The sequence below is a fragment of the Carassius auratus genome, unplaced genomic scaffold, assembly GCF_003368295.1.
Source record: "Carassius auratus strain Wakin unplaced genomic scaffold, ASM336829v1 scaf_tig00024100, whole genome shotgun sequence".
NCBI lineage: Eukaryota > Metazoa > Chordata > Actinopteri > Cypriniformes > Cyprinidae > Carassius > Carassius auratus.
In genome coordinates, this window is record NW_020525317.1 from 32,192 (window position 1) to 56,778 (window position 24,587).

Consider the following 24,587-nt stretch of genomic DNA (forward strand, 5'->3'; position numbering starts at 1 on the left):
TTCTAATAAGTAGAAAAAAATAATAGTCAGTTCTCATCAGTGACGTCCCATACTATGAGCACATCTCATATCAAACCATTTTACTGCAGCTTTTTCCAGAAATGGGAAATTATTACACTTTAACGGGCTGTGAAGATCCCATTTCTAATAAGTAGAAAAAAACAATGGTCAGATCTTATAAAGGACATTCCATACTATATGCACAAATCATATCAAACCATTTTACTGCAGCATTTTTGAGATATGGGTCCATGTGGCAATTTAGAGGGCTATAAAGACAACATTTCTAATAAGTAGAAAAAAACAATAGTCAGTTCTTATCAGGGACGTCCCATACTATATGCACCCTTCATATGAAACCATTTTACTGCAGCATTTTTAAGATACGAGACATTTTTACACTTTAAAGGGCTGTAAAGATCCCATTTCTAATAAGTAGAAAAAAACAAAAGTCAGTTCTTATCAGGGACATCCCATACTATATGCACACCTCATATCAAACCATTTTACTGCAGAATTTTCGAGATATGGGACATTATTATATTTTAAAGGGCTATAAAGATCCCATTTCTAATAAGTAGATAAAAACAATGGTATGTTCCTATAAGGGATGTCCCAAACTATATGCACACCTCATATCAAACCCTTTTACTGCAGCATTTTTGAGATATGGGTCCAAATGGTGATTTAGAGTGCTACAAAGACCCCATTTCTAATAAGTAGAAAAAAAACAATGGTCAGTTCTTATAAAGGACATCCCATACTATATGCACACCTCATATCAAACCCTTTTACTGCAGCATTTACGAGATATGGGACATTATTAGAATTTAAAGGGCTATAAAGATCCCATTTCTAATAAGTAGAAAAAAACAAATATCAGTTCTTATCAGGGACATCCCATACTATATGCACACCTGATATCAAACCATTTTACTGCAGCATTTTCAAGATATGGGACATTATTACACTTTAAAGGGCTATAAAGATCCCATTTGTAATAAGTAGAAAAATAGAATAGTCAGTTCTTATCAGGGACGTCCCATAGTATATGCACACATCATATCAAACCATTTTACTGCAGCATTTTCGAGATATGGGACATTATTACACTTTAAATGGCTGTAAAGATCCCATTTCTAATAAGTAGAAGAAAACAATGGTCTGTTCCTATAAGGGACGTCCCATACTATTTGCAAACCTCATATCAAACCATTTTACTGCAGCATTTTTAAGATTCGAGACATTATTACATTTTAAAGGGCTGTAAAGATCCCATTTCTAATAAGTAGAAAAAAACAATGGTCATTTCTTATAAAGGACATGCCATACTATATGCACACCTCATATCAAAACATTTTACTGCAGCATTTTCGAGATATGGGACATTATTACACTTTAAATGGCTGTAAAGATCCCATTTCTAATAAGTAGAAGAAAACAATGGTCTGTTCCTATAAGGGACGTCCCATACTATTTGCACACCTCATATCAAACCATTTTACTGCAGCATTTTCAAGATATGGGACATTATTACACTTTAAAGGGCTATAAAGATCCCATTTGTAATAAGTAGAAAAATAGAATAGTCAGTTCTTATCAGGGACGTCCCATATTATATGCACACATCATATCAAACCATTTTACTGCAGCATTTTTGAGATATGGGTCCAAATGGTGATTTGGAGGACTATAAAGACATAATTTCTAATAAGTAGAAAAAAACAATGGTCAGTTCTTATAAAGGACATGCCATACTATATGCACACCTCATATCAAACCATTTTACAGCAGCATTTTTGAGATATGGGACATTATTACACTTTAAATGGCTGTAAAGATCCCATTTCTAATAAGTAGAAAAAAACAATGGTCTGTTCCTATAAGGGACGTCCCATACTATTTGCATACCTCATATCAAACCATTTTGCTGCAGCATTTTTGAGATATGGGTCCAAATGGTGATTTGGAGGGCTATAAAGACATCATTTCTAATAAGTAGAAAAAAACAATGGTCAGTTCTTATAAAGGACATCCCATAATATATGCACACCTCATATCAAACCCTTTTACTGCAGCATTTTTGAGATATGGGACATTATTACACTTTAAAGGGCTATAAAGATCCCATTTCTAATAAGTAGAAAAATAGAATAGTCAGTTCTTATCAGGGACGTCCCATATTATATGCACACATCATATCAAATCATTTTACTGCAGCATTTTTGAGATATGGGTCCAAATGGTGATTTGGAGGGCTGTAAAGACATAATTTCTAATAAGTAGAAAAAAACAATGGTCAGTTCTTATAAAGGACATGCCATACTATATGCACACCTCATATCAAACCATTTTACTGCAGCATTTTCGAGATATGGGACATTATTACACTTTAAATGGCTGTAAAGATCCCATTTCTAATAAGTAGAAAAAAACAATGGTCATTTCTTATAAAGGACATGCCATACTATATGCACACCTCATATCAAACCATTTTACTGCAGCATTTTCGAGATATGGGACATTATTACACTTTAAATGGCTGTAAAGATCCCATTTCTAATAAGTAGAAAAAAGCAACAGTCAGTTCTTATCAGGGATGTCCCATACTATATGCACACCTCATATCAAACCATTTTACTGCAGCATTTTCAAGATATGGGACATTATTACACTTTAAAGGGCTATAAAGATCCCATTTCTAATAAGTAGAAAAAAACAAAAGTCAGTTCTTATCAGGGACATCCCATACTATATGCACACCTCATATCAAACCATTTTACTGCAGCATTTTTGAGATATGGGTCCAAATGGTGATTTGGAGTGCTATAAAGACATCATTTCTAATAAGTAGAAAAAAACAATGGTCAGTTCTTATAAAGGACATCCCATACTATATGCACACCTCATATCAAACCCTTTTACTGCAGCATTTTTGAGATATGGGACATTATTACACTTTAAAGGGCTATAAAGACCCCATTTCTAATAAGTAGAAAAAAACAATGGTCAGTTCTTATAAAGGATATGCCATACTATATGCACACCTCATATCAAACAATTTTACTGCAGCATTTTTGAGATATGGGTCCAAATGGTGATTTGGAGGGCTATAAAGACATAATTTCTAATAAGTAGAAAAAAACAATGGTCAGTTCTTATAAAGGACATGCCATACTATATGCACACCTCATATCAAACCATTTTACTGCAGCATTTTCGAGATATGGGACATTATTACACTTTAAATGGCTGTAAAGATCCCATTTCTAATAAGTAGAAAAAAACAATGGTCTGTTCCTATAAGGGATGTCCCATACTATTTGCACACCTCATATCAAACCATTTTACTGCAGCATTTTTAAGATACGGGACATTATTACACTATAAAGGGCTGTAAAGATCCCATTTCTAATAAGTAGAAAAAAACAAAAGTCAGTTCTTATCATGGACATCCCATACTATATGCACACCTCTTATCAAACCACTTTACTGCAGCATTTTCGAGATATGGGACATTATTACACTTTAAATGGCTGTAAAGATCCCATTTCTAATAAGTAGAAAAAAACAACAGTCAGTTCTTATCTGGGATGTCCCATACTATATGCACACCTCATTTCAAACCATTTTACTGCAGCATTTTTCAGATATGGGACAATACAATGATTTAGAGGGCTATAAAGACACCATTTCTAATAAGTAGAAAAAAACAATAGTCAGTTCTTATCAGGGACGTCCCATACTATATGCACACCTCATATCAAACCATTTTACTGCAGCATTTTCAAGATACGGGACATTATTACACTTTAAATGGCTGTAAAGATCCCATTTCTAATAAGTAGAAAAAAACAATGGTCAGTTCTTATCAGGGATGCGCCATACTATATGCACACCTCATATCAAACCATTTTACTGCAGCATTTTCGAGATATGGGACATTATTACATTTTAAATGGCTGTAAAGATCCCATTTCTAATAAGTAGAAAAAAGCAACAGTCAGTTCTTATCAGGGATGTCCCATACTATATGCACACCTCATATCAAACCATTTTACTGCAGCATTTTCGAGATATGGGACATTATTACATTTTAAATGGCTGTAAAGATCCCATTTCTAATAAGTAGAAAAAAGCAACAGTCAGTTCTTATCAGGGATGTCCCATACTATATGCACACCTCATATCAAACCATTTTACTCCAGCATTTTCAAGATATGGGACATTATTACACTTTAAAGGGCTATAAAGATCCCATTTCTAATAAGTAGAAAAAAACAAAAGTCAGTTCTTATCAGGGACATCCCATACTATATGCACACCTCATATCAAACCATTTTACTGCAGCATTTTTGAGATATGGGTCCAAATGGTGATTTGGAGGGCTATAAAGACATCATTTCTAATAAGTAGAAAAAAACAATGGTCAGTTCTTATAAAGGACATCCCATACTATATGCACACCTCATATCAAACCCTTTTACTGCAGCATTTTTGAGATATGGGACATTATTACACTTTAAAGGGCTATAAAGATCCAATTTCTAATAAGTAGAAAAAAACAATGGTCTGTTCCTATAAGGGACGTCCCATACTATTTGCACACCTCATATCAAACCATTTTACTGCAGCATTTTTAAGATACGGGACATTATTACACTATAAAGGGCTGTAAAGATCCCATTTCTAATAAGTAGAAAAAAACAAAAGTCAGTTCTTATCATGGACATCCCATACTATATGCACACCTCATATCAAACCATTTTACTGCAGCATTTTCAAGATACGGGACATTATTACACTTTAAATGGCTGTAAAGATCCCATTTCTAATAAGTAGAAAAAAACAATGGTCAGTTCTTATCAGGGATGTCCCATACTATATGCACACCTCATATCAAACCATTTTACTGCAGCATTTTCGAGATATGGGACATTATTACATTTTAAATGGCTGTAAAGATCCCATTTCTAATAAGTAGAAAAAAGCAACAGTCAGTTCTTATCAGGGATGTCCCATACTATATGCACACCTCATATCAAACCATTTTACTGCAGCATTTTCGAGATATGGGACATTATTACATTTTAAATGGCTGTAAAGATCCCATTTCTAATAAGTAGAAAAAGCAACAGTCAGTTCTTATCAGGGATGTCCCATACTATATGCACACCTCATATCAAACCATTTTACTCCAGCATTTTCAAGATATGGGACATTATTACACTTTAAAGGGCTATAAAGATCCCATTTCTAATAAGTAGAAAAAAACAAAAGTCAGTTCTTATCAGGGACATCCCATACTATATGCACACCTCATATCAAACCATTTTACTGCAGCATTTTTGAGATATGGGTCCAAATGGTGATTTGGAGGGCTATAAAGACATCATTTCTAATAAGTAGAAAAAAACAATGGTCAGTTCTTATAAAGGACATGCCATACTATATGCACACCTCATATCAAACCCTTTTACTGCAGCATTTTTGAGATATGGGACATTATTACACTTTAAAGGGCTATAAAGACCCCATTTCTAATAAGTAGAAAAAAACAATGGTCAGTTCTTATAAAGGATATGCCATACTATATGCACACATCATATCAAACAATTTTACTGCAGCATTTTTGAGATATGGGTCCAAATGGTGATTTAGAGTGCTACAAAGACCCAATTTCTAATAAGTAGAAAAAACAATGGTCAGTTCTTATAAAGGACATGCCATACTATATGCACACCTCATATCAAACCATTTTACTGCAGCATTTTCGAGATATGGGACATTATTACACTTTAAATGGTTGTAAAGATCCCATTTCTAATAAGTAGAAAAAAACAATGGTCTGTTCCTATAAGGGACGTCCCATACTATTTGCACACCTCATATCAAACCATTTTACTGCAGCATTTTTGAGATATGGGTCCAAATGGTGATTTGGAGGGCTATAAATACATCATTTCTAATAAGTAGAAAAAAAACAATGGTCAGTTCTTATAAAGGACATCCCATACTATATGCACACCTCATATCAAACCCTTTTACTGCAGCATTTTTGAGATATGGGACATTATTACACTTTAAAGGGCTATAAAGATCCAATTTCTAATAAGTAGAAAAAAACAATGGTCTGTTCCTATAAGGGACGTCCCATACTATTTGCACACCTCATATCAAACCATTTTACTGCAGCATTTTTAAGATACGGGACATTATTACACTATAAAGGGCTGTAAAGATCCCATTTCTAATAAGTAGAAAAAAACAAAAGTCAGTTCTTATCATGGACATCCCATACTATATGCACACCTCTTATCAAACCACTTTACTGCAGCATTTTCGAGATATGGGACATTATTACACTTTAAATGGCTGTAAAGATCCCATTTCTAATAAGTAGAAAAAAACAACAGTCAGTTCTTATCTGGGATGTCCCATACTATATGCACACCTCATTTCAAACCATTTTACTGCAGCATTTTTCAGATATGGGACAATACAATGATTTAGAGGGCTATAAAGACACCATTTCTAATAAGTAGAAAAAAACAATAGTCAGTTCTTATCAGGGACGTCCCATACTATATGCACACCTCATATCAAACCATTTTACTGCAGCATTTTCAAGATACGGGACATTATTACACTTTAAATGGCTGTAAAGATCCCATTTCTAATAAGTAGAAAAAAACAATGGTCAGTTCTTATCAGGGATGTCCCATACTATATGCACACCTCATATCAAACCATTTTACTGCAGCATTTTCGAGATATGGGACATTATTACATTTTAAATGGCTGTAAAGATCCCATTTCTAATAAGTAGAAAAAAGCAACAGTCAGTTCTTATCAGGGATGTCCCATACTATATGCACACCTCATATCAAACCATTTTACTGCAGCATTTTCGAGATATGGGACATTATTACAACAATATGTATAAGAGTAATTTGAACCATTTGATCCAGGTGGTGGAGATGGGTGGGTTTAGGGTTCTGTAAAGTGGGAGGAGTTGGTGCACCACTTTAATACCCGTGTACTTACATGGTAACTCCTCAGGAACTGTCGACTTCATTTAAAGTGCAACATTGTGGACACCAACCACATTTTATATGTAAAGCCTAATTTACTTGCCACTGCAGTGTAACATAGGGGTAATTACATAATAAATTGAATATTGCTATTAGTCCTGTTACACATGTGTACTTTCTTACCAATAAATTTTATCACCAATGTCCTGTTGCACATTTGTACTTACACATACCATTCAATGGGTTATTACAAATATGTAGTTACACAAACATTAGAGCTATAGATACTATGTACCAATGTGTACTTACACTGTGGTTACATACTACATACACATCTAATTACTAAGTACACAGGTATTAGGGACACAATATAAAGTGGAACCCCCATTTCTAATAAGTTGAAAAAAAAACAATATTTAGTTTGTATATTGGAGTTGCCATACTATATTCACACCTTATATAAAAAAGTTTTACTGCATTTCTAGCATTTTGCAAAGATGTTTTTCTGTTTTTCTGAAATGTATTCTGTTTCAGAGGCCTAGAAAGACCCCATTTCTAATAAGTAGAAGAATACAATGATCAGTTAGTACATGGGACATCCCACAAGCACACCTTATATAAAACTATTTTACTGAAGTATTTGGTGTATAAAGATATTTTACGATAGCAATTTGGGGTTAAAAATCAAGAAAATCCTCAGAAACTCCAGTTTTGAGAACTATTTCAAATAAGTTTAAAAAAAGGCCATTCCTTCTCAGTGTTGGGCAAGTTACTTTTAAAAAGTAATTAGTTACAGTTACTAGTTACTTCTTCCAAAAAGTAACTAAATTAGTTACTCAGTTACAAATTTTAAAAGTAACTAGTTACTTAAGAAAGTAACTATTGCGTTACTTTCAAGTAAAATTAAATTTTAAATGCTCAAATGTGACCCCACCTCTACCCCTCTTTAAAGGAACTTAAAATACATGTGCATGTTCAATTATTTATGATAAATCTGAATAGTATAATGAAATGGACACTTAATACAATACATTATTAACAGAAACATGAAACATTGTACACACATCTGAAGTGAGACTAGCCTCCAATCAAATTCCATGTATGTAGATATTATGTTTATATAGTGGATCAATGCAAATAACACGATAGATTTTTGGGAACTTTTGATATTTCCTTTTATTGTTTCTTTAATTTCTTGAAGGAAAAAGTAATGTATACTTCTATTTAGAGAAGGCTACTGTTGGATTATTTGGGCTCGTCGCCATACCTGTCTCTCGTTGACTGACTGGCTTGTGTTGTTCCTTGTGTGTCCTGTCCTGTCCGACTATGCGTTATGATGGGTTGTTCGCAATTCATGAGCGTTAGTGATGATGGGTCGTTCGCGAATGAGCGTTAGTGATGATGGATCGACTCGTTCGCGAATGAGCTTTTGATGAGTCGTTCGCGATTCGCGAATGAGCCGACTCTAAGAGCCGGCTCTTTTAGTTGAACTTCGGGAGCTGGCTCGCATATCTGAAGAGCCGAGTCTATTTTTTCAAATTTAGCCTATAGAAATTAAATAATTATGTAATAAAAATTGAAATATTATAGTCAAAGTCATTTAAAGAGCCGTTTGTGAGCCAAAGAGCCGGCTCTTTTCAGTGAGCTGAGTCAAAAGAGCCGAATTCCCATCACTACTATGCGTGCTTTCGAACACCCGCCCAACTCTACCTCTGATTGGCTTACAATTAAATTTTACTCTACCTCAGCCAATCGTCAGCATTTATGGGCTTGTCTCGTGCTCTGCCCACTAACCAAGGAAGAACAGTAAAAAAAAAATATTTGCCTCTCGCTCAGAGATCTAGTTGGTCTGATGAAAAAAAAGAACAGCTTCATCATCTGTTATAGTAACGCGCCGCATTTTTTGGCAGTAACGGTAACGGCGTTATTAAGATGAGAAGAGTAATCAATTAGATTACTCGTTACTGGAAAAAGTAATGCCGTTAGTAACGCCGTTATTTATAACGCCGTTATTCCCATCACTGTTCCTTCTAAAGTTCCTCCTACATTTTAAGCACACCTAATGTGAAGTCTGTGTACTGTGGCAGTTTGTAGAAGCATGCATTCATATAGAACAAAACACTCAAATACATTTTAATATTTCCTAATTTTTTGCAACCTATAGAAATGTTTTTTTCAAATACTTAAAAGAAATAATGGCCTTTTCTTACAAAGTAGCTCATATTCTATCAGCACAGATAATCTGAAGTCTGTGTACTTTGGCAGTTTGTTGCATACATCCAAATTTAAAAATATTATATATATATATATATATATATATATATATATATATATATATATATATATATATATATATATATATATTTATATTTATATATATATATATCAGACTTCAGACTATCTGTGCTGATAGAATATGAGCTACTTTATATATATATTATAGACTGGATATTTTTTCCCCAGTTTTGAGGTTTATATAAACATCAGGTTAAATACATACAGTAGATAAAAATAATGGCCTTTGCATGCAAGGCACTCCCTATTCTTTCAGCAAATATGAAGTCACACACACTTGTCTGTCACACTATACTTCACACACTTTCTAAACACCAAATATGGAGTCTTTGCTCTGTGAAAGTTTAGAGTAGCTTGCATTCAATGGATGAATGGATCATAGCGTATCCCCAGTCTTGTTTCTGGAAATCTCACTTAAAGTTCAGTTCCAACCCTAATCTAATTAAGAGTCAGGAACAATTCATAGTTACAGAAAGGTTTGCTGGAGCAGGATTGACACTGAACTCTGCACGAAGGTAGTATTATTCTGTGCCTTTTAAAAATAGTAAGTGTTCCTACTTATGTAGTTAAATAGCATTTTGTTGAATTAGAATACATGTAAGTCCAAACTGCCAAAGTACCCAGATTTTATTTTAGCTGTGCTAATAAAGTAGGAGGTGCCTTGCATGAAATGGGCATCGTTTTCCTCTACTTTTATAAGCTGACATTTCTACATGTCTCAAAGTTATGCAAAGTCTCAGAACTGACTCTGAATGCATGCAGTTCCAGATTGGTAAACTGAAATGTTTTTTATAATGGCTGCACATATTTGGTGATGTCCCTTATGACAATTGTTTATTATTATTATTATTATTATTATTGGAATAGATAAATGTAATGTTTTATAACTCTATATGTGAAATACTTGCTAGCTCTTAAAAAAAACATACAGTAAAATGTTTTCCATGGATTTACTCATAGATTTTAGAAAACATTACATTTCTCTATGAGCCTCTGAAGTGAATATACCCTTTATCTTTATAGCCGCCTAAAGCACAATATAGGTCCATATCTCATTAATGTTGCAGTAGACTGGGTTTTATATCAAACCATTATGTGTGCATATAGTATGGGATGTCCCTTATGAGAACTGACCATTGTTTTTTTCTACTTATTAGAAATGGGATCTTTAAAGCCCGTTAAAGTGTAATAATGTCCCATATCTCAAAAGTCCTACAGTAAAATGGTTTGATATGAGGTGTGCATATAGTATGGGACGTCCCTGATAAGAACTGACCATTGTTTTTTTCTACTTATTAGAAATTACGTCTTTATAGCCCTCCAAATCACCATTTGGACCCATATCTCGAAAATGCTGCAGTAAAATGGTTTGATATGAGGTGTGCATATAGTATGGGAGGTCCCTGATAAGAATTGACTATTCTTTTTTTCTACTTATTACAAATGGGATCTTTATAGCCCTTTAAAGTGTAATAATGTCCCATATCTTGAAAATGCTGCAGTAAAATGGTTTGATATGAGGTGTGCATATAGTATGGGACATCCCTGATAAGAACTGACTATTGTTTTTTTCTACTTATTAGAAATGGTGTCTTTATAGCCCTCTAAATCATTGTATTGTCCCATATCTGAAAAATGCTGCAGTAAAATGGTTTGATATGAGGTGTGCATATAGTATGGGACATCCCAGATAAGAACTGACTGTTGTTTTTTTCTACTTATTAGAAATGGGATCTTTACAGCCATTTAAAGTGTAATAATGTCCCATATCTCGAAAATGCTGCAGTAAAATGGTTTGATAAGAGGTGTGCATATAGTATGGGAAGTCCATGATAAGAACTGACTTTTGTTTTTTTCTACTTATTAGAAATTGGATCTTTACAGCCCTTTATAGTGTAATAATGTCCCGTATCTTAAAAATGCTGCAGTAAAATGGTTTGATATGAGGTGTGCAAATAGTATGGGATGTCCCTTATAGGAACAGACCATTGTTTTTTTCTACTTATTAGAAATGGGATCTTTACAGCCATTTAAAGTGTAATAATGTCCCATATCTCGAAAATGCTGCAGTAAAATGGTTTGATATGAGGTGTGCATATAGTATGGCATGTCCTTTATAAGAACTGACCATTGTTTTTTTCTACTTATTAGAAATTATGTCTTTATAGCCCTCCAAATCACCATTTGGACCCATATCTCAAAAATGCTGCAGTAAAATGGTTTGATATGAGGTGTGCATATAGTATGGCATATCCTTTATAAGAACTGACCATTGTTTTTTTCTACTTATTAGAAATGGGGTCTTTATAGCCCTCTAAATCATTATATTGTCCCATATCTGAAAAATGCTGCAGTAAAATGGTTTGAAATGAGGTGTGCATATAGTATGGGACATCCCAGATAAGAACTGACTGTTGTTTTTTTCTACTTATTAGAAATGGGATCTTTACAGCCATTTAAAGTGTAATAATGTCCCATATCTCGAAAATGCTGCAGTAAAGTGGTTTGATAAGAGGTGTGCATATAGTATGTGATGTCCATGATAAGAACTGACTTTTGTTTTTTTCTACTTATTAGAAATGGGATCTTTACAGCCCTTTATAGTGTAATAATGTCCCGTATCTTAAAAATGCTGCAGTAAAATGGTTTGATATGAGGTGTGCAAATAGTATGGGACATCCCTTATAGGAACAGACCATTGTTTTTTTCTACTTATTAGAAATGGGATCTTTACAGCCATTTAAAGTGTAATAATGTCCCATATCTCGAAAATGCTGCAGTAAAATGGTTTGATATGAGGTGTGCATATAGTATGGCATGTCCTTTATAAGAACTGACCATTGTTTTTTTCTACTTATTAGAAATTATGTCTTTATAGCCCTCCAAATCACCATTTGGACCCATATCTCAAAAATGCTGCAGTAAAATTGTTTGATATGAGGTGTGCATATAGTATGGCATATCCTTTATAAGAACTGACCATTGTTTTTTTCTACTTATTAGAAATGGGGTCTTTATAGCCCTTTAAAGTGTAATAATGTCCCATATCTCAAAAATGCTGCAGTAAAAGGGTTTGATATGAGGTGTGCATATAGTATGGGATGTCCTTTATAAGAACTGACCATTGTTTTTTTCTACTTATTAGAAATGATGTCTTTATAGCACTCCAAATCACCATTTGGACCCATATCTCAAAAATGCTGCAGTAAAATGGTTTGATATGAGGTGTGCATATAGTATGGGATGTCCCTGATAAGAACTGACTTTTGTTTTTTTCTACTTATTAGAAATGGGATCTTTATAGCCCTTTAAAGTGTAATAATGTCCCATATCTTGAAAATGCTGCAGTAAAATGGTTTGATATGAGGTGTGCATATAGTATGGGACATCCCTGATAAGAACTGACTGTTGCTTTTTTCTACTTATTAGAAATGGGATCTTTACAGCCATTTAAAGTGTAATAATGTCCCATATCTCGAAAATACTGCAGTAAAATGGTTTGATATGAGGTGTGCATATAGTATGGCATGTCCTTTATAAGAAATGACCATTGTTTTTTTCTACTTATTAGAAATGGGATCTTTACAGCCATTTAAAGTGTAATAATGTCCCATATCTCGAAAATGCTGCAGTAAAATGGTTTGATATGAGGTGTGCATATAGTATGGCATGTCCTTTATAAGAACTGACCATTGTTTTTTTCTACTTATTAGAAATTATGTCTTTACAGCCCTCCAAATCACCATTTGGACCCATATCTCAAAAATGCTGCAGTAAAATGATTTGATATGATGTGTGCATATAATATGGGACGTCCCTGATAAGAACTGACTATTCTATTTTTCTACTTATTAGAAATGGGATCTTTATAGCCCTTTAAAGTGTAATAATGTCCCATATCTCAAAAATGCTGCAGTAAAAGGGTTTGATATGAGGTGTGCATATATTATGGGATGTCCTTTATAAGAACTGACCATTGTTTTTTTCTACTTATTAGAAATGATGTCTTTATAGCCCTCCAAATCACCATTTGGACCCATATCTCAAAAATGCTGCAGCAAAATGGTTTGATATGAGGTATGCAAATAGTATGGGACGTCCCTTATAGGAACAGACCATTGTTTTTTTCTACTTATTAGAAATGGGATCTTTACAGCCATTTAAAGTGTAATAATGTCCCATATCTCAAAAATGCTGCTGTAAAATGGTTTGATATGAGGTGTGCATATAGTATGGCATGTCCTTTATAAGAACTGACCATTGTTTTTTTCTACTTATTAGAAATTATGTCTTTATAGTCCTCCAAATCACCATTTGGACCCATATCTCAAAAATGCTGCAGTAAAATGGTTTGATATGATGTGTGCATATAATATGGGACGTCCCTGATAAGAACTGACTATTCTATTTTTCTACTTATTACAAATGGGATCTTTATAGCCCTTTAAAGTGTAATAATGTCCCATATCTTGAAAATGCTGCAGTAAAATGGTTTGATATGAGGTGTGCAAATAGTATGGGACGTCCCTTATAGGAACAGACCATTGTTTTCTTCTACTTATTAGAAATGGGATCTTTACAGCCATTTAAAGTGTAATAATGTCCCATATCTCGAAAATGCTGCAGTAAAATGTTTTGATATGAGGTGTGCATATAGTATGGCATGTCCTTTATAAGAAATGACCATTGTTTTTTTCTACTTATTAGAAATGGGATCTTTACAGCCCTTTAAAATGTAATAATGTCTCGAATCTTAAAAATGCTGCAGTAAAATGGTTTGATATGAGGTTTGCAAATAGTATGGGACGTCCCTTATAGGAACAGACCATTGTTTTCTTCTACTTATTAGAAATGGGATCTTTACAGCCATTTAAAGTGTAATAATGTCCCATATCTCGAAAATGCTGCAGTAAAATGGTTTGATATGATGTGTGCATATACTATGGGACGTCCCTGATAAGAACTGACTATTCTATTTTTCTACTTATTACAAATGGGATCTTTATAGCCCTTTAAAGTGTAATAATGTCCCATATCTTGAAAATGCTGCAGTAAAATGGTTTGATATCAGGTGTGCATATAGTATGGGATGTCCCTGATAAGAACTGATATTTGTTTTTTTCTACTTATTAGAAATGGGATCTTTATAGCCCTTTAAATTCTAATAATGTCCCATATCTCGTAAATGCTGCAGTAAAAGGGTTTGATATGAGGTGTGCATATAGTATGGGATGTCCTTTATAAGAACTGACCATTGTTTTTTTTCTACTTATTAGAAATGGGGTCTTTGTAGCACTCTAAATCACCATTTGGACCCATATCTCAAAAATGCTGCAGTAAAAGGGTTTGATATGAGGTGTGCATATAGTTTGGGACATCCCTTATAGGAACATACCATTGTTTTTATCTACTTATTAGAAATGGGATCTTTATAGCCCTTTAAAATATAATAATGTCCCATATCTCGAAAATTCTGCAGTAAAATGGTTTGATATGAGGTGTGCATATAGTATGGGATGTCCCTGATAAGAACTGACTTTTGTTTTTTTCTACTTATTAGAAATGGGATCTTTACAGCCCTTTAAAGTGTAAAAATGTCTCGTATCTTAAAAATGCTGCAGTAAAATGGTTTCATATGAAGGGTGCATATAGTATGGGACGTCCCTGATAAGAACTGACTATTGTTTTTTTCTACTTATTAGAAATGTTGTCTTTATAGCCCTCTAAATTGCCACATGGACCCATATCTCAAAAATGCTGCAGTAAAATGGTTTGATATGATTTGTGCATATAGTATGGAATGTCCTTTATAAGATCTGACCATTGTTTTTTTCTACTTATTAGAAATGGGATCTTCACAGCCCGTTAAAGTGTAATAATTTCCCATTTCTGGAAAAAGCTGCAGTAAAATGGTTTGATATGAGATGTGCTCATAGTATGGGACGTCACTGATGAGAACTGACTATTATTTTTTTCTACTTATTAGAAATGGGGTCTTCATAGCACTCTAAATTGCCATATGGACCCATATCTCAAACATGCTGCAGTAAAATGCTTTGATATGAGGTGTGCATATAGTATGGCATGTGCTTTATAAGAACTGACGATTGTTTTTTTCTACTTATTATAAATGGTGTCTTTATAGCCATCGAAATCACCATTTGGACCCATATGTCAAAAATGCTGCAGTAAAAGGTTTTGATATGAGGTGTGCATATAGTATGGGAAATCCCTTATAGGAACAGACTATTGTTTTTTTCTACTTATTAGAAATGGTGTCTTTATAGCCCTTTAAATCATTGTATTGTCCCATATATTAAAAATGCTGCAGTAAAATGGTTTCATATGAAGTGTGCATATAGTATGGGATGTCCCTGATAAGAACTGACTATTGTTTTTTTCTACTTATTAGAAATGGTGTCTTTATCGCCCTCTAAATCATTGTATTGTCCCATATCTCAAAAATGCTGCAGTAAAATGGTTTCATATGAAGGGTGCAAATAGTATGTGATGTCCCTGATAAGAACTGACCTTTGTTTTTTTCTACTTATTAGAAATGTTGACTTTATAGCCCTCTAAATCGCGATATGGACGCATATCTCAAAAATGCTGCAGTAAAATGGTTTGATATGAGGTTTGCATATAGTTTGGGATGTCCCTTATATGAACTGACCTTTGTTTTTTTTCTACTTATTAGAAATAGGGTTGTGATGAGTGGGGCGGGGCCGCGAGCCATGAGAACGGAATGAGGCCAGTGGAGTGACTGGAAATGAGCGACGCCTGCTCCACTCACCGGTCTCGCGTCCCGCGGTGGAGATGGAAGGATACAAAAACGGGTGCGACGACAGTGAACAACGAGAGAGGGCCAGGCCAGGCCAGGCCATGATTTTAGTTTGTGTTTGGTTTTTGTTTGTAAGCGACAGTCGTCCGTGAAGGGCTGTCGCCGTTTTTTTTGTTTATTTTGTTATTAAAAGCCTTATTTGATTGATGGCCGGTTTCCGCCTCCTTCTTCCTGTGGATAAAAAGTTTTGTACTCCGCTATAGGGGTCTTTATAGCCCTCTTAATCGCCATATGGACCCATATCTCAAAAATGCTTTAGCAAAATGATTTTTTGTGTATATAGTATGGGACGTCCCTGATAAGAACTGACCATTGTTTTTTTCTATTTATTAGAAATATGATCTTTATAACCCTTTAAAGTGTAATAATGTCCCATATCTCAAAAATGCTGTTGTACAATGGTTTGATATGAAGTTTGCATATAGTATGCGAAGTCCCTTATAAGAACTGACCATTGTTTTTTTCTACTTGTTAGAAATGGGATCTTAAAAGACTTGTAAAGTGTAATATTATCCTATATCTCTAAAAGGCTCCAGTAAAATGGTTTTATGTGAGGTATGGATATAGTATGGGATGTCTTCTTTAAGAACTGACCTTTAATTGCTTCTTTCTCATCATAAAAAAAGTGTCTTCTAAATCAATGAATGTCCCATATCTCGTTTTCTACTAATAATTGTAATGCTTTGAAAGGCTGAAAATTATAGTAATACAGAGCAGTCAAGGAAAAAAATAAGTTACACGAATATTAGAGCAGATGGGCGAAAAAGGTCGTCATAGATCAAATCTGAACGTATAGATGAAAAGCGCTCTGAAAGCGCGTTCCCTCTCTGTTGTTCCTGCTATTGCCGTAATTATAGTAATACACGCGCATATAAATTTCACTCGCGGCTGGCTTGACGGTGTTTTTCTGAAGTGCGGCTGGCTTGACCGCTGTATTTAAATCCATTTAGAAATGATGAACAACCAGCCAGCCAATGATCTAACAGAAATTAACAGCTGCCTGTCAAACAAAAATGATAACAAACCGAATTAAATCCTTCACTGCCACACAGGCAAATGACAAATCGCTTAATAGCCGAAATAATTATTATTAAAGTGTCACTCACAGTCACAAGCCTAAATTCGCTTTAACACAGTCCTCTTACATTTACTCTTCAAAGTAGTGATTAAAACGTAGCGTTAAATTTGAGGTAGAATTTTTGGCGGTCGACAGAAGCTTTTCACCAAAGCAGAGTGTGCATTTTACCGTGATGTTCTTTTCTTTTTCGTTGACAAATTGAAAATAATGTGCGTACTTCCATAAACCAAACGCTGTCCTCTCTGCTATCTTGCCGGGAGTTCGAAAAAAAAAAAAAAAACCCACACACACACAGGGTCAGGCGCAGGGCACAGACGCATCACAGCCATTGACTTTACGATCACAGAGCTTCGGCTCCGCTGATACATCCGCAGGTGGCACAGTAGACCTAGGCCTACTGTCTGACAAAAAGCAGGCTGCAGTCGGGATTTTCCTTTCCTTAAAATAACGGATTACTTTTTTAAAAAAATAACGAAGTTACTGATTACTTACGCACGAAACTAACGCGTTAAGTTACACATTTCAGGAAAAAAGTAATTAGAGTACTCTAACGCGTTACTTTGTAACGCGTTACCCACAACACTGCTTGACCCTCATAATAAAATGATTATTATAAAAAATATATATACAAAAAAATATTATTAATAATTAGGGGTGGTGAAAAAAATCGATTATTGATTAATCGCGAGTATGTTATGGACGAGTATGAATCGATTATTAAATTTTCAAAAATCGATTTTTTTTTTTTTTTTGCATTATTTTATTTTGTAAAAAAAAATTATACCGGGAGTTGAACGTCACGAACGCGCCCAGTTCCAGTTAGCAAGCAGCCAGAACAGGTGTGTAAAATGGAAAAACCAGGAGCGAGCAACCAACCGAACCACCCAGCTCCATCTGGGCTCAAAGCAAGCGTGTGGATTTATTTTGGTTTTCATGGCAGGAGCTCTAACCCTCTTGGCACCATGGTCGAGTTTACTCGACAAGATGCGGCACTGAATAAAACGGCCGATTTTGTCAAATAGGGTGTCAAATTCCACGCGACCTCCCCTGCACCAGATAGCAGACATGTAATACTTAATCTCTGACTCAAAAAAACGTAATGCTCCTTAACAAAATATTCGAGAGCGCATTGAATCAGTGCGAAAAAAAAGCGGAGCTACTGTGAGAGTGAGCCATTTTATCTGACCAATGTTGTCAAAGTCAGCGAGTATTGGCATTAGATTATTATTATTATCATTATTATTTTTATTATTATCTAATGGCATCAATAAGGCTTCAGTAAACCCGCAATGAAGTGTTGGGACTTCTATTCGCGGACACTGATTCTGAAGGGGAATATCTGTATTCAGAAGATGACGGTGATATTGAAAGTGAAAGTACACCAAGCACAAACGGTGAATCCTTTGCCCAATGTAAATGGTCCTTTGCCAAATGTCAGAGGTGTGAACAATGTTTGCAGGGGTCGGAGTGTTCATTGCGAAATTAGCAGGCGTGTTAGAGTTGCGTGGACGAAGCGGGAGATTTTTTCCGCGCTAGACATGTATATTTGTCTTCTGACCGCACCTCTCCGCAATCGCGGTGACAGTATTGTAGTGGAAACTTTGTCTAATGCCTCTGGGTATGTTAGACGAGGTCGAAGTATTCATAGGACAGTTAGGAGGCAAGGTGGGGAGTCGCAATGACACTGACAGTAGTCCGAGCTGTGCACACTCGGCGCGTGCGCGAGGCAGATATGGTCGCGCTGCTCATAGCAGAAGCAGAGGCGATGTGACACGGGGCATAGATTTTGAACTAAAAAGGTCTTGTCTACTTGTGTTTGTGTGTCATATGAATAATATATATGTGCCCCATACATGGAATCAGAATGCCTGCTGCATGTAGTAAACTGAAAATCCCAACCGCTACATGCATTCGGTTTGTTTCTACCATTTATTAGTAATGATTTACACAGTTTGTTTACTACTTACTGTTGTGAAATGGAAAATCAATAATCGTTAATCGAGAATCGTTAATAATCGAAAATCGACTGTAATCGAATCGGGACTTCAATAATCGTAATCGAATCGAATCGGGAAATCAGACAGATTAACCACCCCTATTAATAATAACAGCATCTCCACACAACAAAAATTAGTGTTTGACACATGACTAAAGCGTACCTTCTCCTCTCTTTACTTTTATTTTGTTGACCTACTTATCTCTCTGTTCTAGGGCTGCATCTTGGCTCCTTTGTGTCATACCAATATAGACTGAATCTCTACTGAGATCAGGAATTCCTGTGCTTGGGGTCATCCGCCTCCTGCCAGACTCTAGTGGCTCATGCACTGTGAAGCAGAAACGCATTTCAGCGGATGAAGGAGCGTATGTTTTCTGTGAGCATGTGGAGGGAGATGAATCATGATTCTCCATGACAGGGAGTGACGGAAAACACAACAACAACACACATTCTGCTGAACTCTGGATTACCTTTTTAGAAACAAGACGACAAGTCACTGCTCTCATAAATATCCGTCAGAGATGACACTCACCGATCATCACACTGCACCATTAATGGGAACACAGCCTTGAGGGACGTTTAAAATTTACAGCCTTCTGTGATCAACTGTCATCTTCACCTAGTAACAGGTTTGGAAACATTCACACCCTCAAAACACGGCACTCTGATGTGAAGTTGCTTACTTCCTGCTATTTAATTCCTCTATAGTAAAACAATCCATGTTCTAATTATTTATGAAATACTGTAGAATTTCCTGTATTATGTGTACTATTAAAAGATAAAAAATAAAGCATACAACAAAATAAAATGTCAGAAAGTTTCACCTATATTAGATATTTTAAAATATACTTTATTTAAATTGTAACTGAAAGATATGAACATTTAAAGGTGAGATGAGATGGAGGTGGATATGGCCCCTGATACGTGTATAATTAGAGAATGAACCCCTGTTTATAGCCTGGGTGTCAGAACAGTGAATTTCACAGTCTAGAGATTGATCACAGGGTTTCAAGTGAGAAAATATATTTCAGAACACTGCAAAAATCCTTACTATGCAAGAATTTAGTAAAACACGAAGAACGATCTAAAAAAAAAAACTTTCTAATGTCACTAAGGTTCTCATTCTGGAGAGAAAGAAAAAACACACACACACACACACACACACAAAAACATGCACACTGAAATGAATGATTCCAAGTGTACACTAAATGTTTCCCCCAGGATCTTTTTTATATATTGTTAAAAATAATTGTAAGACCGATACACTGTAGTTCTGTCTAGCTGTTGAAATAACTCAAGCCTACTCACAAAACATACCCCTAAAATATAAAGCAAAGTACACCTGCCTGCCTCCCAAGACACAGAACTACAGAATGAAAAAAGAAAAGAGCTGAGGGCAGCACTTCCCAACTGAGTTAAATGTCTTACCTGCCATGTACTTTAATGCCAGAGATGGCGTAGAAGTATCTGGAAAGGTTGTACTCATCCACCATGGTGGCGCCCGTGGCAGGCCTGAGAAGACGTATGCGCAGGTCAGTAATGGTGAAAAAGTCTCTCAGGTTCTTGGTTGTGTCCAGTTGTCCATATAGCGAAGCCATATTGTGCAGCTTGGGCCCGGCGAACAGTGCGAAACGGTCTTTGATTTCAAACCGTACATTCTTGTCGTTCTTCCACACATAACCTCTGGAATATTCCTCGGTGCAGATGATGTCCAGCAACGTGTGCTGGGTAATGTCTCTCACCGATTTGGGCTCCATAGTGAAAGCGTCAAGGCAGTCGGTAGCATAGAACTGGTAGGGCTGCCAGCTACGTCCATAGTCCAGAGATTTCTCCAGAACCATTTGCTCCGGCCGACCCGACTCAAACGTGATGACAATATCATCGGTAAGCTCAATGGTCTTGTTCCATGACAGGGTTATGTTGACTGCCAGAGGTTTAGGGTATTTCTTCCAGGAGGTGGACTGCCAGAAGGTGGTGGGGTTGCGGCCCTCATGGTCAAACATCAGCTCAGGTGGGTGGGCCAGCTCTTCTGTGGCTGAGTCACACTCATTGTTGCACATATAGGGGTTTTCCTACAAGATAAAGCAAATAAAGAAGACAACAATTAAATGAGTATCCAAACAAAAGTGCTTTTAAATGAGTTTTTTCATGTGTGTGCACATATGGAGTAAAGGCTGGTGCAGGCTATTGAAATGAAGACTATTCATATTTCAAAGGCACTGTCCTTGATGGTACATGAGCAATATTATGGATGCGGAGCAGTGGTTGAATCTGTTCTCCAGCTGTTGGCTAATTCCCGATAAAGACTGGCCATTAAATGCTCAAAGACTCATAGATCTTTTACAGAGCCATTTAAAGTTAAGTTCCTTCATGCAGACAACCAGTAAAACCAGTCGAAGATTATTCCCTGTTTTAAGTTCCATCAATCCATGATCATAAAGAACAAGAGAATGGAGTCTCTAAAGAGGTAAAAATGGACAGGGATTCATGTAAAAATGCTCTATAAAAAGAGAAAATATATGAAGGTCAGATTGACTAAATGTAAAAGAAATACACTCTCCTCAAGTCATTCTTTTGCATAAAAGCTACCTTGTTCTGCACCTTGAGATAAGGACACCCAAAAGTGCACTTTTGTCAGCTAGAGTGCCATTGGTTTAGGGGAAGACCTCTGATGCTCTGATGACAACTGTCCTTTCTCACTCTGTACCATCCTCTCAAACTAATCAGCTAACTGGTATGTTCTGCTGCACCATATGCTGGTGTGCACTAAGCAGGGGCTCGTGGGGCTGTTATACTGTTGGGTGGTGGTGGCATCCTCCAGGAACTACCACTCAAGAGGAACAAGCTCCAATTTATCTGAACAAGAAACAAAGCAGCTGATTAAATGGGAGATGTCTGTCTCTCTGTGGGAATCTGCAGGCCTGGACGCTCGGGAAGAGCATGGTGATAAAGCATAGGTGGAGAAAGGGACTGCGGACAAGAAAATCAGTGACACAGTGGCAGAGAGGTACACAGGGGATAAAAAAGGACCACTTCTGTTAATGGGCTTTTCCTCTTGCCTTGTCCTCTAAGGCAATGTGACAACGAAGCCTTGACAACCATTTAACCTCTTAATTCTGACAAAGTGGAATTAATATGCTCTCCAGTCAGTCCTCTACAACCATGCACATAAGCCTGAAGAATGATCAGACCCACCAGTGGAGTCCACATGCCTCTCACTAGACCATCCTGTCAAGAGGGCAGAGCTGTTCATTCATGCTGTTCTATCTTAGCGTGTGCTTTAGGCACTACACCTACTATGAAGAGAAGAACTAATTGGTGTCTATAGCACTCTACATTTAGCTAGCAAGTATCAATATCACTATTGCTTATTCTTGGAGTGTGTGATTAGGTGATTTAAAGGGGGGTTATTTCATGCATACTGAGTTTTTTACACTGTTAAAGAGTTGGATTCCCATGCTAAACATGGACAAAGTTTCAAAAATTAAGTTGTACGTTTGAAGGAGTATTTCTGTTCCAAAAATACTGCTTCCGGTTTGTCACAAGTTTTGGAAAGTTTTTTTTTCGAGTATGGCTCTGTGTGAGGTTAGATGGAGCGGAATTTCCTTATATGGGTCCTGAGGCACTTCTGCCGGAAGAGCGCGCGCTACCGTATAGCAGAGCACTGAGAGCACAACAGACTTCACTGATCAGAGCGAGAGCGTCGCGAAATGTCACAAAAGGAGTGTGTTTTTGGTTGCCAGGGCAAGACAACCCTGCACAGATTACCAAAAGAGAAACAGCATTAAGGGACCAGTGGATGGAGTTTATTTTTACAGAGCATCAACGGAGTTGTGCAAGTGTTTGTGTTTGTTCCCTGCATTTCGAAGATGCTTGTTTACAAACAAGGTCCAGTTTGACGCCGGATTTGCACATCGTTTATTTCTTAAGGATAATGCAGTCCCAACGAAAAAGGGTCACGATCGTGTTTTGGAACCCCAGGAGGTGAGTAAAACTGCTTCAAATATCTCTGTGTTGTTAACTTAGCTATCGGCGTGTAAGCACATCAAGTAAACAACATGCGATGTTGTCATCAAACTGCACTTTCCACATGTACAGCTTAAAAAAAAAAAAAAAAAAAAAAAAGACGACATAAAGTGGAACTTAGTCATTTTCCAAAACCGCTAAGCAAATATATACAGTTTCAGTTAATACCACATAGAGACGTCGTTGCTGAGGCTGCTCTTGTTAAATTTCAGCCTCTGGATCTGATTCTGGATCATAAATATACGCTGAATCTGACTGTTAGCCATGGTTTGTTTTGGTTGTTTTTGTCCTCCCTGTGTCACAGCTTCCAAACGCTCTCAACGCAAAAGCTTACTCGCTCCTGATTCTTTAGCTCCGCCCACACGTCACGCCTCCAGCTGGTCGTGTTTTTCCGGGAAAAATCGGTACAGACTATCTTTCTCTTATGAATATAATAAAACTAAAGACTTTTTGGAGTTATGAATGATGCAGTACTACTCTATAGGTACTCAAGATTAACAGGATATTGAGTGAAAACGAGCATTTCACCCCCCCTTTAAACAAATCCCTTGCACAAATAAATAAGCTAAATTAAGATGAAAATTTTGAAAATTAATGATAACTCAAATTGCACTACTTTTTAAGGAGACGTGAGCATTAACTTTTCCTCCTGGTTGACAATAAAACAGGCAAACAAACTGCACACAATTACATTGATGCCATATCTAGAAAGAGTTGACGATGGACCCTTTTGACTTAATCCAGTAATCAACCACCTAGCTATCACCCAGCATTATCTGCTTATCAAGGCATTAAAAAGCTTCTGAACACCTTAGTGTGTATATACAATCAGAAAATACTTGCTGAAAGACTCTTTCTGTAATGAAAACATATTTATATATAAAATATAATGGACTGTTTTCACAAGACTGTGATGCATCTTAAATCCTCCAAAGTTTTTTGTATTATATTTTTTATCTTTTTAATATATGTACATTTATAGTCAAATTACAAATAAATAAATGTTAACATTAATGCGATTGTGTTTTCTAATACAGCATCTATGGGAGTGATGGTAAATTTGACATTGTTCTCTCTACTGACTGCTGTTATCAGCCTTTCGCTATATATATAAATAGTGAACGAACTCCATCGCACACCTGTAAGTGATAGGTGCGTAGAAAATAAAGACCAGGTGGGTCGTATCAACATATAAGGAACTCCCGCACACTATCTTAACTTGCAAATTAAAATTTTAATCACACCAACGTTTCGAAGGGCGTGTGACCCAAACGTTGGTGTGATTAAAATTTTAATTTGCAAGTTAAGATAGTGTGC

General features: G+C 36.0%; 1 protein-coding gene across 1 annotated transcript in view; it reads right to left on the reverse strand.

Annotated features, from left to right (window-relative positions):
- The window catches only part of LOC113078054 (netrin-G1-like), a 41,852-nt gene extending 20,541 nt beyond the window's left edge, over positions 1-21,311 (reverse strand). Inside the window, exon 1 of the mRNA XM_026250329.1 lies at positions 20,673-21,311. Coding sequence (XP_026106114.1) covers positions 20,673-21,304 — 632 coding nt within the window. The 5' untranslated portion in view covers positions 21,305-21,311. The remainder of the gene's footprint in view (positions 1-20,672) is intronic.
- Positions 21,312-24,587: the final 3,276 nt, after the last annotated feature.